Source organism: Semicossyphus pulcher, unplaced genomic scaffold (genome assembly GCF_022749685.1).
Source record: "Semicossyphus pulcher isolate SPU_LCO1_2020_fin unplaced genomic scaffold, fSemPul1.0.p SCAF_4, whole genome shotgun sequence".
In the NCBI taxonomy this organism is placed as follows: Eukaryota; Metazoa; Chordata; class Actinopteri; order Labriformes; family Labridae; genus Semicossyphus; species Semicossyphus pulcher.
Window position 1 is genome coordinate 2,961,623 of NW_027211715.1, and position 18,131 is coordinate 2,979,753.

At 42.9% G+C, this 18,131-nt stretch overlaps 1 protein-coding gene across 4 annotated transcripts in view; it reads left to right on the forward strand.

Moving 5' to 3' along the window:
• Positions 1-18,131, forward strand: part of prdm5 (PR domain containing 5) — a 52,465-nt gene that overhangs the window by 27,259 nt on the left and 7,075 nt on the right. For all 4 annotated transcript variants that reach the window (XM_069680427.1, XM_069680428.1, XM_069680429.1 and 1 more), the window contains one exon: positions 10,708-10,793. In XM_069680427.1, the coding sequence (XP_069536528.1) occupies positions 10,708-10,793 (86 nt within the window). The remainder of the gene's footprint in view (positions 1-10,707; positions 10,794-18,131) is intronic.

Sequence of the window (18,131 nt, forward strand, 5' to 3'; positions counted from 1 at the left end):
GCTTCTTAATTGTTAGTCCAAAAAGTTTTAGAAGAGCTTCAGTAGGTTGCTTCAGCCTACAGCAGTGAAACAACTGCAACTGCTGTGACGTAAACCTTGGCGGCGAATGTGCCCATTCAGAGTGTGTCTTGTTTCTGCCTCTGACAGGCTCAGATTGTTATTCTAAGTTCCTGACAACATTACAGAAAGAGTTCCTGCAGAGAAGACCTTTTTGTTAAAGAGGAAGATGCTTTCTATAACAAGAAAACAGCCATTACAGCGCTCTCTTCAAAGCCACCAGACTCCATAGACAAAAACAGTAATTCTCTCCGAGCAGAACGTGGGAGTTGCCTGTCTACTGCTTTCTCAATCTGTTCGTAAATTTGTGTTGTTTGGTGACTTTTGTGTTTTAAATGATTAATTTGGATCCAGCACATTATTTTTATAACACACAAACACAAGCGAAAGAGCAGCAGTAGAAAAACAACTCCTGTGTTAAGCAGAATAAAAAGACTGTTTTTGTCAATGGAGTCTGGTGGCTGTGAAGAGAGCGATGTAACTGCTGTTTCTGATGAATAAAAACATCTTACTTTAAAAAGTAAAAACATTCATCTCTGGAGCAAGCTGTGAAAAAACAATCTGACCCTGTCGGTGTTAAAACAAGCTCTTTAATGGACTTATTTTGATCACATGATTCCCCCTCAAGGATTACGTTGCAGCTTTTACAGCCTGTTTTTTGGCTGCTAAAAAAGAAACAACCCACTGGAGCCGTTCCAGAACTTTCTGAAACTAATACCGTTGTTCTTTAGAGCCCTAAATATCTAAACACAAGGCCTGGGGTTTAAATGAACAGAATCACTCCTTAAGCTGTTTAAAGTCTTTAAAGATGCGGCATCAAACACACCAAGCATGCTCGTGTGTTGTGATCGATCCTCCTATTAAACACAGTTGGAGCCATCTCTTCATTAGCAGCCCACAAATCCCCTCATGAGTGAATCAGTTCTTAATATAATCAGATTTTGCTGGTTCCACTTGTTAGATTATAAATCACGTGTTTCCTGTCGAAGCTTACGGAGGAGTCGACATGATTGTATTGTGTCAAGTTGTGTGTGTATACTTGCGTGGTAGCAGGACGGTGGTCCTTTAACAAGCTTGTGTCAACAGCTCCCTTTGTGTGTGTGTGTGCACGAGCTGTGTATGTGTGTGTGTGTTTGGGTACATGTGTGTATGTGTGAAGGACAAACCAACAGAAAGAGAGAATGTATACCAGTGTGGGCCCAGTCTGATTGTATTTATATAGAATAAACAAAAGGGAGGAATGCTGGGGGAGGGGTGGGAGCCGAGGGGACACCTCAAAGAAAGAAAGGAGGAAAGAGAGAAAAGACCACTCCAAGAAAGCATCCAGCCGGATGACCCTTGACCCTGACTGGCTGTAAATCTGTCCCCTCATTCTATAGGCTGGGTTTTTTTGTTTGTTGTGTTTTTGTGTGCGAGGGGAAAAAATAAGCTCCCTGGGCGACAATCCTGACATCTTGTTCTCAAACAGTGAGGAGTGATTCGTGGGTACGCATAGGCCATGTGTGGATGTTAGATTGTGAGATAAACGTGGGATTTTTAGGCTACATCATAAAACGACACTGTTAATGTAAGTAAAACTTTAAAGACGGCTAGTTTGTCTGTCAGTAGCCTCTTAAAGACGGCCACCAGCTGAGGGAAAGACCTTTAAATCAGCAGCTTCTCCTCACCGTCGACAGGAAAGCTTGATCTTGTTTGTCTTCCTGCTTCACGGGAAAAAGTCAGCATTGATTATTTACCTGCTAAACACAGAGGACTTTGTCAGGAGATTTCCTGCATGTATCAGATTACCGTCAGACACTGGGGAGCTTTGTGGCAGAAATGGGTGAAGTGAGAAGAAGATTAAAGAGAAATTTAGTTAAGTAGCTGGCAGGACATGTACTGTATGTTTGGCTTACTTTCAATTTAATGTGGTAAGAACATCATGTCGAGCTGCGGAGCCACAGAGGCAGGCGTCTCCTCAGAGAGCTGCCTGCATGAGATCACCGCAAAATGTGAGCTGTCAGAAAGTTGGATGCGGACGCTGGAGACGTTGGTGAACTCCGGAGTCATGATGGATGTTTCTGTCATCTTTTAAATGATTCTTTTTGGCCCTCTTATGTGTAAATGTGTGCGTCTCCACATCACAGCTCAGTGAGAGGAGAGTTTCCCACCATGTGTGCCATGATGTGGTAAATAACCCGAGCGGGGTCATGAAAATTATTTGTGCCGGGGGAAATGTGACAGAACGCAGAGCCTCGGTGTCACGCTGACATCATGGGACATGTCATGTTTGGGCACAGAGAGCAGGGTAAACCTATGAGCTGTGTTGCAGCAAATTGGTGTGGCATTTAACCCTTTAAACGGGGTTACGGTGGGCATGTCTCTATGACGTTGTGTCTGCGTTGCCGTTTTGTGGCTTCAAACTCCACACCGAGCGTTTCGAAGGTGGAGCCTCGTCCCTGTCTCTTTGATTTGACAGGCAATATTTTATCTCCTGCAGAGCTTTATCACCCCAAAGGTCCAATTCTTCTGAAACGTCTTTGGAAAAGAGGTGCGACGATTAGTCGACATGATCAAAAATCGATGACAAAATAAGTTGCCAACAAATGTAATAGTCGATAACTGGCTGGTTTTTCATGCAGTGTGCGCACATCGTTCTCTGGAGCTGAGTTGCTGATTGGTGAGCCGTCTCACATCCTTACTATCTCATGCATGCAAAACAGCGACCGAGAAGCGACAGGTCAACAACACATAGCAAAGTGTCGACGGCCGATGCAACACCATCGCTTCCTGAAACTTGAAAAGTCTGGATCGCCTTGAGGGCCTTGCTTATCATGAGAGCATGTCGGTAATGTGCGAGCATTTGAAGAGAAGGCATGTTGGAATTTAAACTGCCCTATCTGTGTTTACACTTATACTGACGAATTAACAAGCTCGAGTTCTCACTCGTCCAGATCAGTTGGTAATCGTTGGACAGGAGATGATATACATGCAGGACAAAGCCTGACATCTTGTTTCCCACTTTGAGTAAGGGGTCAAAGTTCATGACTACAGATGACTATTAAAGTTTCTCTGCCTCACTGAACTAAAAGTTTGTCTAACATTTGTCAAATGTAAAAAATGTTAACATCAGCAGTTTTAAATATTTGTGTCATGATGCAAATAAACATGGCAGAAAAATCTGAGCTGTTTTACATTAAATTCCTGTAAGAGTCTGAGACATAAAATAAGACTGGATTTTGCAGTGAGTCAACAGATGTTAAATAATTAAACATACTTTCTTTTTTCAGAAAGTAAAAAGACAACTCGTTGTTGCGTCGACTCTGGCTCTGGACAGCGGATGCAAATTGTCTCAGGGTGCCATTTGTTATGATAATTATACACAGCCATATTTAGATGTTTCAAAGAGCCGCACGTTGCAACATTAACTGATCTCACGGCACAACAACTGCCCTCAGATGGACATCTGGTACAACTCTGGAATCACTGAACCTATTTACGTACGGACGATTTGTTTGTTGTCTCTGTGGTCATGGTTACGATCTTGTACGTAAAATCACCATGTAGTAAGTGATTGTCTCCCTGTGATGAATAGGTCCTATTGAAGCTTTAACTCGTTCTGTGTACAGATTGTTAAAGAATTGTTCTGGTACTTTTAAACCTTGGCTTTATTTTCTACATATTTTGGGGTCTAAATTACTAATAGGCACAAAGAATTACTCCAGTAGATACCCCAGCATGCAGCTGTGAAACTGACTGTAATGGCTGCAGCTTAACCCTTGAGGTAAAAGTTCCCGATCATAGTACATCCACTAAAAGTTCTTGTTTTTGTCACTGACAGGCTCAGATTATTAAGATAAGTGTCTAACAATATTACAGAAAGGATCCCTACAGAGATATTTTATTTTAAAATGAGAAACAGCTGTTTCATAATCCTCTTCAAAAGCACCAGACGCCATTTACAAAAACAGCAATTAAACCTTCAGCAATTAAAGCAGCCGCAGATGTTGATCTGTTGGTTTTTTGTGTCATTGTGTTACACAGATGTTGTGTAAGATCTGAAGTAATCATTGTGAATAGTGTCGTCACACAATAACACAAAAAACCCAAACAAATCAATGCAGCAATAGACCAGCAACTCCCGTGTTCTGCATAATAATATTAAAGTTTTTGTCAGTGGAGTCTGGTGGATTTAAAGGGAGCGATGTGACGGCTGGTTCTGGTTTGAAAACAAGGATCTCTACCTTTTTGCTCAGGTAAGATCCTCTCTGTAATCTTGTCAGACACATTGAATAATAAAACTGAGCCTGTCGGTGACAAACACAAGCACTATTAACAGACAGAGTTTGGTCATCATGGGTGGCGATTACTGTCCGTTTCGCTGGTGCAGGCTGAAGCGATCAACTGTTCCAAAAAGGTTTGTATCTGTAAGTAAATTTGAATCCGGGAAAAAAAGGGGCTCAGGTTTAAAAATACAGGGATTAGCCTTTAATTTGGATTGTATTGATATTTGAGACGCGTGTCATCAGTTCTGATCAGCTGCATGTGTGGCATAAGCCTGTCTGATACAGTTGCCCTCATAAGGGCAAGTTCAAGAGAATTGTTTGCGGAAGCAGAGTAGTGTACCGAGACCGCGGCTGTAATGGAAAGGTCAAGTTGTTGGGCGTTCAGACGGCTCATCAAAGGCGAGCTCTTATCATCTCCAACACGCTGATATCAGGTTACCTGCGCGGCCTCTGTCGGCATGTGATGCAGGGCAGAGAGGAGGACAGTGCTCGGCCACTGTCTGGTTGATCTGGAGGAAGTAGTGAATTAATTTCTGACAGACAGCTTTAATGTCTTTCAGCCCGGAGCCCCGAAGCTACAAAGCTTTCTCCATAACACGAACACTGTGCGGCAGGCAAACACGACAAAGCCGACCATCTGCTAACCAGACACACGGCCGTACGCACACACATACGACACACAAGGGGTGCCAAACGGATCGATTAGCAGACAAGGAGTGTGAGGGCCACAGCGGGGGCCGGGGGAGACACCCAGGGTCAAAGAGATGGTGTTCTGTTTCAGCACATGCTAAATCAGTTACCATCTCCACACACATAAAGCCCTGGCTCAGAGCTGCAGCCACCCCTCATAATCCCCAAACAATCTGGCTCAATCTGGAGAATAAGTGGAGGGTTTCCAGTTACAGTAACACTCAGCAGAACAGACACCGAGCCCCTCGCACGAATAACGCAGAGACATGTTGCCAGAATGTTGCCGCTTAGGTTTCCAAGTAGCGTTTGTTTATTTCCTGTTCGGCTCAGGGATTGAGTTGCTCTTGTTTAACTCTGAGCAGGTTGAAACCGTGAAAAAAGCTGGACTTAAATGTAGCATCGAGTCAGGTATGGGATCCATAAGTGGCTGTATTTATGAATGACCTCTCTTGGAATATCAAATACCATCATTTTCTCTGTTTTTTCCAGCTGAGGCGCACATGTCCAGACCCGGAGAGCGTACAGGTTAAGTAGGTGAATTGGTGTGCACTTATGTGTTAGCAGGGTGTGGTTGTCTGTGTATTATCCGACAATAGCCGGCTCCTGGGAGGGATGTCATCCAAGCCGCAGAAGTACACTGGCACGCTGAGCTCCGCCGCTATTAGCACACTAATGCCTTCCCCAGGACTCCCCAAGGCCAGCGCGGGGCCTTAACCCGATACCACACATGCTACACAAGACATAGGATTTGCTCTCCTCTTTCTCCAAACACATCTGGGATTCAGATTTTCCTGTTTGTCAACAAAAGGCCTCCTACAGGCTGAGACTGCACAGACGGGGACGGGGTGCCGAGCTGCCCTCCGCACATGTTTCACTGTGTGTAATCAGTCCACATATGTCACGTTAACCCTTTCCACACCAACGTGAGGTTACACATTTTATTACTGTGTGTCACAGCGCTCCTCCTCGTGCTCTGCTGAAGCCCTCTGGTGGGGGGTTTATGGTGGGTTCAGACTCAGACTTGTACATCTGCTACATGACAGCTGTCCCAGCTTTCCCACAGATCTGTGAAATATGACTGAATTAAATATAACCATTGTCGCCCTCAGACAATCACAGCAGGAATGAGAAGCGTTTGTAAGGTCAAAGTGTAAGTCCACCAGCTTGAACTTACAGTTAAAAAAAAAGTTAAATCCTGGAAAGATAATTCTGGTATTGTCAAACACGGTCCTTTTTTTCCGTATGGTGGAGGTCCAAGTACGTCCACATAAAGTGCTTGTTTTTGCCGCTGACAGCCTCACATTGTTATTAAGTGTTTGACGAGGTTATGAAACAGATTCCTGCAGAATGAGACCTTTTTGTTAAAGATGCTTTTCTTGAAACCAGAAACTGCTGTTACATCACTCTCTGCAAAGCCACCAGACTCCACATTGAGAAAAACAGTAGTTTTACCTCGCCGAGTTTGTTTGCCTGCAGCTGCCTCGATTGGTTAGTTTTTTGTGTTATTGTGTGTTACATAAATATCGTGGTGGTTTAAAAATATTCAAATCACAGAATAACAAACTAACCGAGAGAGGCAGAGGTAGACCAGCAACCTCTGTGTTCTGCCTGTTACAATGTTTTTGTCAATGGAGTCTGGTGGGTTTGAAGAGAGCACTGTAACAACTATTTCTGGTTTACATAAGAGCATCTTACTGTTTAACAAAAAGGAAAATAAATGGACTGTACTTATATAGTCCATTTATATACGGGCGTCTGTGGCTCAGTGGTAGAGTCCGTCGTCTCACAATTGGAAGGTTGGGGATCGATTCCTGACTGCTGCAGTCACATGTCGATGTGTCCTTGGGCAAGACACTGAACCCCACATTGCTCCCGCTGGCATAGCCATCAGGTATGAATGTGCATAGATCTGATTGGAGATTGGCATCAGTGTGTGAATGTGTGTGTGAATGGGTGAATGTGACATGTAATGTAAAAGCAGCTTTGAGTGGTCGGAAGACTAGAAAAGTGTATATACTATATATGAACTATATAAGTACAGTCCGTTTACCGTTTATATAGCGCCTTTGTATTATTCTGACCACTCAAAGCGCTTTCACTCTACATGCCACTTTCACACACTGACGGCAAAGGCCTGAGTGCCAATCTCCAATCAGGATGCCCATTCATACACGGAAGCAATGTGGGGTTCAATGTCTTGCCCAAGGACACTTCAGCATGTAGACTGTAGCAGTCGGGGGTGGAACCCCAAACCTTCCGATTGAGAGACGACTGTACCGACTGTACTATCTGTACCACTGCCACGCCCCACCCGAGGTCTCTCTTAGAGATTTTCTCTGTGTTGTCAGACACTGTGAATAACAAAATGAGTCTGTCTGTGGCCGAAACATAACTTTTAGATGATGTACTTTGATCGGAAACACAAGGATTTTGTTGCAGCCATAACAGCCCTTTGTATCTGTCGGCATAAATAATCTGCTGGAGCAATGATATACTTTTTGTAGCTATTCTGATAAATCTGTTTGTCATTTAGACTTTAAAATATGTAAAAAAAAAAAAAAAAAAAAAAAAAAGGACCTGAATGCAACTGAATGAATCCGTAGTTGTAGAAATGTGCATGGCATCTTTATTGTATTTTATGGCACAGGGACCCTGTAGAGTTCTTAAGAAAGGTCTCATACATTATTATGATAATAACTATTAAAGGCAAACCCCAAAAATGGTTACACAAGTTAATCTGGTCTCATCAAGAGAGGGAAAAAAATCTGCTGCAATAATCAAATGAAATCATTTAAAGTGGTAATCTCGAAGATTTCAGTTTCGTTCTCTTTGGTGGCACCTGTGGTGATAAACGGTAATTGCGGGAGCACACTTCCCAGATATCCAGACAGTGCTGCATGTGTGACGTCCACGGTCGGCTCCGGTTGTAACTCTTGATTTTCCTGGCTGACGGTCGCTTTCCTTTTCAGACTGTTTGCTTCATCTGAGCGTCGAGTTTGTTTCTTTTTCTTTGGATTTTCACTTCTTGTTGAAGTTGTATCTGTAGTCATCCATCTTTTCTTTGTTTGTTCAGCCATAGTAGATTACTGTTTACTCGCAACACTTGCAGAGAGCGGAAAAGCAGCCGCTTAGCTCCGCCTACCCTCTCTGGCAGACCAACCACTGCTGGCTGATGGAAAACGCGTCACTAACTGGGCGCCGCTTGTGATTTTGTCACCACAGACACCCAGTCTGTAATACTGCACATGCAAAGGCTTTCGTCAGTGGGCCACAGGCTCAAACACCATTGTGTTACCTCATTCAGCGATAGATAGAGACTTAACAGACATTTATTTACATGAAAATCTTAGAGATTATATCTTTAAATGCTAAATATGATGATTGTTTTTGCAAACATGCCTTCGACCGTTTGTCTTTGCACGTTAACTGTTAATAAAGTAACATTTGAAAACGTCTTCCTCACTGTAAGAAGAGCAGAAACCTTCCTCCTGCACAGCTGTGTTTATAGCAGAGGGATAATATTTCTCCTCTCAGATTTTCCCTAGATGGATTTTCTGATTTAATAAGCATCTTTGCGTTTTGAATCCCAAGGAAACACAGCTAATTAACCTTATTACTTAAAGGGGCAGAGCATCTCCCCCATCAATAAAACTACTCGCCTGCGTGTTCGACAATTAGTCACTAAAGACAGATTACGCGTCTATGAAGCAGATGAGAAATTAGATTGTACTGAAGGAATGAGCACAAATGTGTTGCCGTAGGTTTCTATATTTAGCAGAGTTTCATTAAACTGAACTGTGTACACTTGCAGGCATGTATTTAAATTCAGAAGAGACTCGTTTATAAGAAGGACGGAGACTTCAGAACATGTGGACCTTTTTAATGTTGATTTCTGGGACACTGGAGATTTCTGCACCCGTTTCCTGATGACGGGTGCACCTTTAAAATAAATGATTCAACCAGAATCTCTTTTATATTGACAGTTTAAACTGTACTTTCCTCTCTGTGATTTCAGTGCGGCTCTATAGGTGACCTCATATCCCTTCTATAGATTAGTAATCAGCCCGGGTGCTCCTATCTGGCCCGTGGATCAGCAGGCGGTAAACAGATCCATGTGTCAGCGGACCGTTTGACTGACAGCTTGTCACTTTCTCTTTATCATCATCGCCGGCCGCTCAGATAGGATCTGTAGGAGTTCTGCAGGACTGCTTTTGATCCAACCAGGATAAGCCACGCTGCCTCTGATGTGCTCCTAAACTGTTGGCCAGTTGGAGCTCAGATAGCGAGCCATGAAGTGAAGCCAACATAAGCTTTTGCTGTGCAGTGGAAAGTCAGTGTGCGTACAGAATGAAAGGCTCTGAAAGGGAGAGATCTGGTCTTCCAGTAGCAGGTCAAAGCAGGTCGGGAGGACAGAGGCCGCAACACATGCAACTTCACTTTCTGTAAGGACATCACGCTCCGCAGCACGGCAACAAAACAAACACGTCAGTTTGTTTTCTGTCTTCAAGCTGATTATGAGACAAATACTGAACCACTTTTGAATGGGACAAATAGTTTGTGTGTACACCCTTAACGCCCGGCTTATATATTAGTTTAGCAATAGTTGTATGTAACATAATTTGATCTATGATTTTTTGTGTTTACATGAGATATAGTATGCTTAAACATGTCCTGTCTTACTCTTGTTTATCTTTGTTGAAGTTTAAACCTGTGATTACGGATGGGTATCGAGAACCAGTATTTTTTGGTCCCGGTACATGATTGGTTGGTACCGAACGTTATCGAAGCTTAGCGATAAGCTCTTGGGCAAACGGTGCTCTTATCGCTATTTAACGTTTACATTCCCTCTTATTTAATATCGTTTTGTTTCAATCGCTTCATTATTACATAGCTGGTGTAGCTGGCATCCGTCTCCTAGTGATGACAAAGCTGCTAGCAAATTCAACTTTCTATAAATCTGAAGCAGCGCACCGTGTTTGACTGCTTTAGCAAAGCAGCTGATGCTAACGCAGTTGTTAGCGTTACTGCTAGTACCTCTTCAGTGCAGCCTCCGAGCCCTGGTGGCTCCGATGGTAATGCTGCAGATGGGATTAACCAAACTAAAAATGCAGTCAGAAGGCACAGTTCTTATAAATGAGCCGATAGTTATTCTGTCGCTCTTGTTAGCTAGCTTTGGTTATTAGCACTTCTAAGTCGGCAGTGGGTAACGTTAGCAGAAGTCAGACACCAAGTTAAACCCATCCTCCATCACTACACGATGGAAACTGACACAGGAACAAACCGCAGAATGTCGCAGAGCTGTCGCCATGGTTACTGTAAAAGATTTACTTCACTACAGTGGAGTCCAGTTGGTTTAGGTACGCTCGTAACTGATAGCTCGCCTAAGTCTGACAGCCAGAAAACTGTTGTTGTATTGCTAATGATTGTTACTGTTACTGCATTTACTGTTAATGATAACTGACGTTACTGCAGGGAGACGACCACAGCCCTTAACCCCGGTTACAATCCCCCTTCCAGAGGCACATTATCAGACACCCTAAAGACATGTCTTTATGTTTTGCACCAAATAATGGAGAATAGTATCGATAAGCAGTGTTGATATTAATAAAATCCTAACAATACCCATCCCTACCTGTGATGTACAGTACTGGTCTTGTCCTTCGTCTCATGCACACTTCCTGTTTTCTTTCCCCAGGTGAGCGACCGTATCAGTGCCCGTACTGTGACAAAGCGTTCAGCAAGAACGACGGCCTGAAGATGCACATCCGAACACACACACGTGTAAGTCTCCCCTCTTTTTAATCTTTATCTTTCATACTTGTAAAAACTGTTTGGAATATTTGGTTGCTAGTTTACTCTGGATACACTCAGTAACATCTTTCTCATCTTTATCCTATCATGTGTACAACCAGGATTTTATGGGTGAAACAGGTCAGATGCACTTTGATTGTCTGGATGTACATGCTGTGTTTCTCTTCTGCATCAAATCAATGGTCTCTCAGGCCAGTTAGCACCAATTAGCACACAGTGATCAACCACTATCTGCTCCCAGGATCACTTATATGGCCATGCAAAGTGTTTTATATTGACCTGGGCAGTAAAAGCAGTGACAGCTTAATCAACAAATGCTCTTAAGGCCTTTTTACAGAAGACTTTTTGACCTATCTCAGAAGGAAAGGCGCAGGTGTTTATAGTAGCATTAATGATGGCTGGGTTCCATTTAGCTGCTTCAATTTCATGGTCCTGGTACTGTGCACGCTGACTGCCTGTCATGGCTGACTCAGACACCTGAATAGCACAGAACCATTGTTAACGTTATTATTAACACCTCCTGTTAGAAGTCAAAATGTCCGCTGTGACAAAAACCTATTACAGAAGGATGAAAGAACTCTATTAATCCCTCATTGTTAACGTCTAATTGCACTTTTCAACCACATAAAATGAGAGCAGTGAATCGATGTGGAGACAGGGGAAGAGAGGAAGGGATGCTGCCCTGGTGTCGGGTGTCCCACTGACTGTGTTTCAATCTGGAGCGCTTTGCTTCAGCTTTTCTGTTTAACCTCCATCTGAAGTGCAGATTGTGCATCGAGTAATAATCTCACCTCAGCTAGTGAGAAAAGTCCTGTCTCCTCTGTGTCTAACATGTGTGACACTCCCTTTTCATTATGAGGTCATTCTCGCAGGTTATTTCATGAATCAGTTAGTAATGCCTACTGACAGAAGGCATTACTAAAGGGCAGATAATTGTTTTGATGCCAGAACAATTAAATATTAAAGGAGAACACTTCATTTACAGGGTCTGAATGACTCATGTACAAAACGTTTTGGAATTGCTCCAACAGATTGCTTCAGCTGGCAAATTATGGAACCTAAACCTTGGACGCAAATGCACCCATTCAAAGTTAGCCCACGTTAAGCTCTTCTGTTAAACTCAGATTGTTATTGAACCGTCTAATAACATAGTGGAATGGATCCCTGCAGAGACGGACGTTGTTTTTAAAGAGCAAGATGCTTTTTCGAGACAGAAATAGCTGTTGCACCAAAGTCTTTGAAGCCACCAAACTCCATTGACAAAAACAGCAATTTTCCATTGCAGAACACAAGTGTTGCTCATCTACAGCTGCCTGGTTAATTTTTGTTATTGTGTGTTAATATTGTGTTGGATCCAAACTATCTATGTAACACACTAAAGTCACACAGTGACGCAAACTTAGTTACCGATCGAGGCGGTGGGAGAGCAGCAACTCCTGTGTTCTGCAGGTAAAATGAGTGTTTTTGTGAATAGAGTCTGGTGGCTTTGAAGAGGGCAATGTAAAAGTAAAAAAAAAAGGTTCTTACCTGAACAAAATGTCTGTTGGGATCCTTTCCTTAATGTTTTCAGATATTTTAAACAACAGCAGCTGTGTCCCAATCCAGGGGCTGTATCCTTCAAAGGACGTATTTGAAGGCCGATTGCATCACAGCAGCGCGTCGAAGGCTGTCCCATTTTGAAGGCTCCTTCAGATGCAGCTGGCAAATGTGTCCTCCTTTTCCCGGGCCACGAAGGATCCATGCGGTGCATCCTTCGCGGCCTAACATATCCCGAGATTCGTTGCGTGCCAATTCAAACGAGATGGCGGACTCTTAAACAGCCGAGGAACGTACTTTAAATATCAACGTTTTTGGTTTCAAGTCAGTCGAATAGCTGCGGCACAAATGTTAAAAAACTAAAGGGCCCTTTAGAATAATAGGTTAGGTTAGGTGATGTTAGGTATGATAGCTAGTTAGCCTGCTAGCTACCTGTTGCTAGGCGACAGGAGCAGTGTTTAGTGATGCAAGGATAAGGGCAGAAACAGCTGGTGATGCAAACAGGATATCCTCTGTAGACCAGCTTTAACAGCCTACACAGTCTATGAAGGACTCATCCTCCGTAGACCGCCTCTTTCGAGCACTTTTGGCCATATCCAGGGTTGAAACAGCGCTCGTTTCCCTGCATGTCTTTTTAAGTTCTCCATCTACGAGCTCTCTGTGAGCATCTGGACGTGTGTTTTAGTACCACTTTTGAAAAATGAGTTTTAATATGTGTTTCATCATCCATTTCCATCATCAATTCCTTCAGCTATGACTGTGACAGTCGCAGCCTGTCAGCACTGTTCATTTCAAAGATCTGTTTTAATGCTGTCCAGAGCCCGGCGCTCGCTCACACAGTGCTGATAATGGAGCTCCCCTGCCTGCCCAGGTTGACGTCTCTCTGGAGAAACAGGCAGGTATAATTTTGTAGCGAGCTGCTGATTAAACTGACTGATGTTTGGATCTTAATGGTCTCAGATCTGCCTTTACTCACAGCGCTCTGAAATATGGGCTGAACAGTTACAAACAGCAGAGCCAGATGAAGTCACTGTCGAGCAAAACAAATGTCATTTGGCTGAAAGAGCCGCAGCTCGCTGGTAACGTGCAGACGATTACAGATGGATGCGTTTGGAGTTTGTGTTCGTACCACAAAACCACATCACGAGCAGCTAAAATGGAACACATTGGATGGTGATATGAGCTGCTGACATTTTGGATATGAAGACATTTTTTATAACCCTGTTTTCATCTCTAATGAGAATGGATGTGACTGCATGTTGTTTGATTATTTTTTATGTAAAATGTTCCTTCTTCTGTTGACTGGGACGTTTTCAGGCTCATGTCAGCTGTCGTCCTTCACTTTGATGACATAAAGCTGGACTGTAAATGTTAGTGCTGTAACGTCTACAAAGAAACATCATCGAATTAGAATAAATAGGAGCTGAAGTGTTGTGTAATGTGTTGGAGGGATGCAGCAAACCAACTTTTCTTCTTGCTGCTGATCACTGTGTGAAATTGATTAAGATAACTGTTCTGTGTGAGGGAACACGAGGGGTAACGTTAGAGGGGAATCCAGAACTTTAAACCAGGGCCCCATTTTTACATACTTTAGTGGAGTTGCTAATCAGTCAGGTTAACTGTGCCAGATTAAATAATGCCTCTAAAAGAGCTTGTCTTTGCCACTGACAGACCCATTGTATTGTTCTTAGTGTCTACAGAAAGGATCTCTACCTTTTTGATAAAGAGTAAGATTTTTTTTTTTTCGACCAGAAATAGCCAATACATCACTCTTCTCAAAGCCACCAGACTCCACTGACAACAAGACTAGGTCACAACCTCGTATGTGGCTGACCGCATCAGGTCAATGTGTGCTTTTTTGGGCAACAGTGGAAGCGTGGCGTGTGCGTGATGGCTGCGGGACGTGTTCTTTCATGCATGTTCTTAAATGCATGAAAACAGATGAGAGTCTTCACAATGTTGGCGAATAGGTGTAGAGAAATGTAGAGAATAGGAGGCTCGCCGATTTTTACCGCAAAATGAAATTGAAAATGAATTGTGATGAGTCCTATTGATCTCTGACAGCAATATTAACATCTCTTCCTGCAGTAAAAGTCACAGGCATGGAGAGTAAAGTAGGTCAACAAAGCCCGATCTGGATTTCTGACTCCCCTCGTTTGTACACAATGCTTTTATTTTGAAGTGTTTCCCGGGCGTTTTTTTTTTACTTTATTTGTAACTTTTCCAGGAAGTTATTTGGTCGATAAAGTCACTCACAGGCTCCTTATCTGTCTCTGCGTCTCGGCTCATACGGTTGATTTCACTGTGTTAATTAAGGTCCCGTTTCTAATGTAAATAAGATCGTTTTCTGTTCAGACCAACCCACAAAAACCTTTAAAACAAAGACCCGAAACTACCCCGGATATGTGTGCTGCGGACGAACAAAGTATCCAGAGCTGTATAGACAGAGAGTCGCGTCAGTGGAGTTCCAATATGCTCCATGATCCACCATTGCGATGTCGCAACTCTCTCTCTATAGGGCTCTGAAAGCTCAAGTTTTTGACTTTTGTTTTTTAACCCTGCGAACCAGCCTCACCTTTATTCACTATTTTTCCATCTCCAGTATGATGTCGTATCCACGATGCTTCCACACATTGTTTCTCAGATTGTCATTGTGTCAGATATTTAGTCACACAGCTTTGAATTTATACTCAGAGTCATAGAGAGTAAGTTTATTTAAGGCTCCCTCACCATTAAAAGTGTAACGTTTGAATTGAGATCATTTTGGATCAAATATTCAATATCTTTCCAACATTTAAACATCAGACTTTTGAGAACATTTGTTTGTATTTATGTCACAACTCAAGCGCAGGACTCGGTGGTTTGAATCAACAAGCCTTATAAATGGATGCAACAAAAAACACAAGGATACAAATCCAGGCAAACAGAGTCCAAGGGGTCAGGCTGAGGCGACAGCCAGGGAGTCAAGTAGTCAAACAGTAGTTATGGAAACAGACTAACAAACGCTGCAAAGCTAAGGCGATGCACAAAGACAACCTGGCAGAGAGCTGGTCAAAGTGGACTGGTTAAATGTACTGGGAGCTAATCAGGCAGGTGAGGTGATTCTACAGGCAGAGAGGTGGGCGTGGCCAGGTCGGAAATGACAGCAGAGTTAGATCAGAGTATAAACAATAAAACTTGATAAGGTAATGATGAAGACAATATATTTCCAAAGCTTTAAGAATTCAGTTAAAATAAGTGTTATCATCTCAGCTGTACATTTGTTATGTACATCTTCATCAGCATACAACTGTGAACACTTGATTGTGAAGTACATGTGTATAAATATTACATTAAAAGACTGAAATAGCATCATGAACACGGCTATAAAAAAGCAAAAGCTATAAACTCCCAAGAAAGAAAAACTAACAGTTTGTACGTCTGATATTAATCCACTCAAAAAACAAAAAGAAAAGAATAAACATGAAAATTGTGAGATTAAAGTTGTAAATTTGCCAGAAAAAAATGGCAAATTTATAAAGATTATAAAGTCATAAATTTACGAGAAACAAAACCTAATAAAATAGTGTTTTAAAGCAGTATTTTTGTCCGTAATGCAGGTTTCCTTTTAGTAGCCATCATGAGTGGGTAGGGTAACGTAGGATGGTGACCCCTGGGGCGAACAGGGAGCATAGAAACGTGTGTTTCTGCAGCAGACGGTCGCTCAGTCTTTCTGCTCTATGAAGTCTGCTTCTTGTGTGCAGAGAAAATAGACTGAATATGCGCAGAGCGTCGTGCCATGCACACCTGTGTAAGCCACAGTGACAACAAGGCAGAGGAGAGACACAGGTGAATCGAGAGGGAGGGGGCCGTGAACCACAACCTACTTTTGAGGGTGGCTCAAAAAGGTTCCAGTAACACAATTTTACTGGTTTTTGTTTCTCTCAAATTTCTGACTTTATAATCTCATAAATTAATAAATTTTTTTCTGGCAGATTTACCACTTTAATATCAGAGTTTTTGAGTTTTTTCTCTGAGTATTGCTCTCCTCCTCTGGCTCTAAAACACTTGTATAAAAAAAGTTAAATTAAAATCAGACCCGCAGTTTTTCTTTAATCCTGCTCACAAACAGACTAAACACCGGCTCTGGAAACATAACCTCCTCGGCGTAGGTAATAAAAGTGTCAGCCATTGTGAGTGTTGAGCTGCATAATTCACACTATATAATAAAGAGCATTGTGTCCGTGAGCCGCTTGTTGATTCCTGACTGCACCCTGAAGCCTCATAGACCACAATGACTTCCTGTCTGCACGCTGCTTTACAAATACGCACACATTAAGCTCGACACATGAGACGATGGAGCTCTCCCGGAGTAAATAAACCAGCCTCCATCTTTGCATTTATAGATGTGCTCTTTGCTCAGAGTGGTCAGATTGAGAGGAAAGGTCGGGTCAAAGGTCACAGAGTGAACAGCTGCTGGAGAGTGAAGGTCACCAGGTACAGATGTTCGATGTTACCGGGGTCACAGCGATGCATTCTGGGTATACCCCATCATCTAAGTCCATCCATGTGTTTCCTGACCTTTGACCTTTGACCCTTTGTAGTTTTTTTTCTTTGTAATACAGGATCCATTCATTCCTGATGGAAAAAGAGGCGATTCTTGGAAATTAGCATCACACAGATCCCGACTGAGTGTTTCCTCGCGGCCGGTTTCTCACACACACTCGCTGCTTTATTTCCATTGTCCCGCCTTCGCAAACAGTTGCATACTTAAACACGCACACACGCACTGAACCTGATCTTTACCTCCTTTTGTATCCTGTGTCATTGGGCACTCCTTGCCCCGCCCACATGATAGTGCCTTTCCCAGGACCCTTACTTCCTGCATTCACCCCGTTCTCATGACAACTAAGCTTCACATGGGTAGAGCCTTTTTGCTATCAGCCAGGCTTGTCAAAAACAGCTTCCCAAAGAGCGACGCTGGGAACAAACTCCAGCTATCTACACACTTCTCACTTCTCCTCCAGTGTTTTAGGTGGCACCGCTGTTTCCCCTCAGACTGCAGGACACACCCACTCCTCGAGGAAACACACATACTTGGCGTTTTGAGTACAAACACACCCACAGCGAGATAGCTGCTGTGACTGACACCGAGGCGGGCCTCCAAACGGCGCAGAGGAAATGTTCTTTGGTAAACTGATGAGGTGTGGAGACAGAGGAGTGATATTCTACAGCCGCAGAGAGCCGGCGCTCTGATACATGTTCAAAGGGGTTTTGAGCGCCGTGTTTTTCTTACTCTTTTGAGGAATCCATGTGGTTTTGATGGCCCCTACGCCGGTCATTTCCTCCCTACTGCAGGGGCTGTACAATCCTTCATTTCATATCTTCACAAGCTCCCAGGGAGAACACCGCCGTGTGAAGTGAGAGAGGGGATCAGTGTCGGAGCATGAAGTAGGGCTGGGTGAAAATCAATGGCTGTTCTATAGTGATCAGTACTGATATTTCTCACAATATACAGCTCCGGAGAAATTAGGAGACCACTTCAAAAATGTGTTTTTCTCTGGTTCTTCTATTTGTAGGTTTGTGTTTGTGTAAAATTAACTTTTGTTTTATTGTAAACAAAATTTCTCCTCCTTCCAAATCAAATATTCTTTAATTTGCAGAAAACGGCGACTGGTTAAGAAACCAAAAGATGTTTTTCAGAGCTGAATAATTCAAAGAAAACAAGTTCATGTTCCAATATCTGGTGAATAACCTGGTTTTTAATGTCAGCTCTCGTGCTTCTCTGCGTGC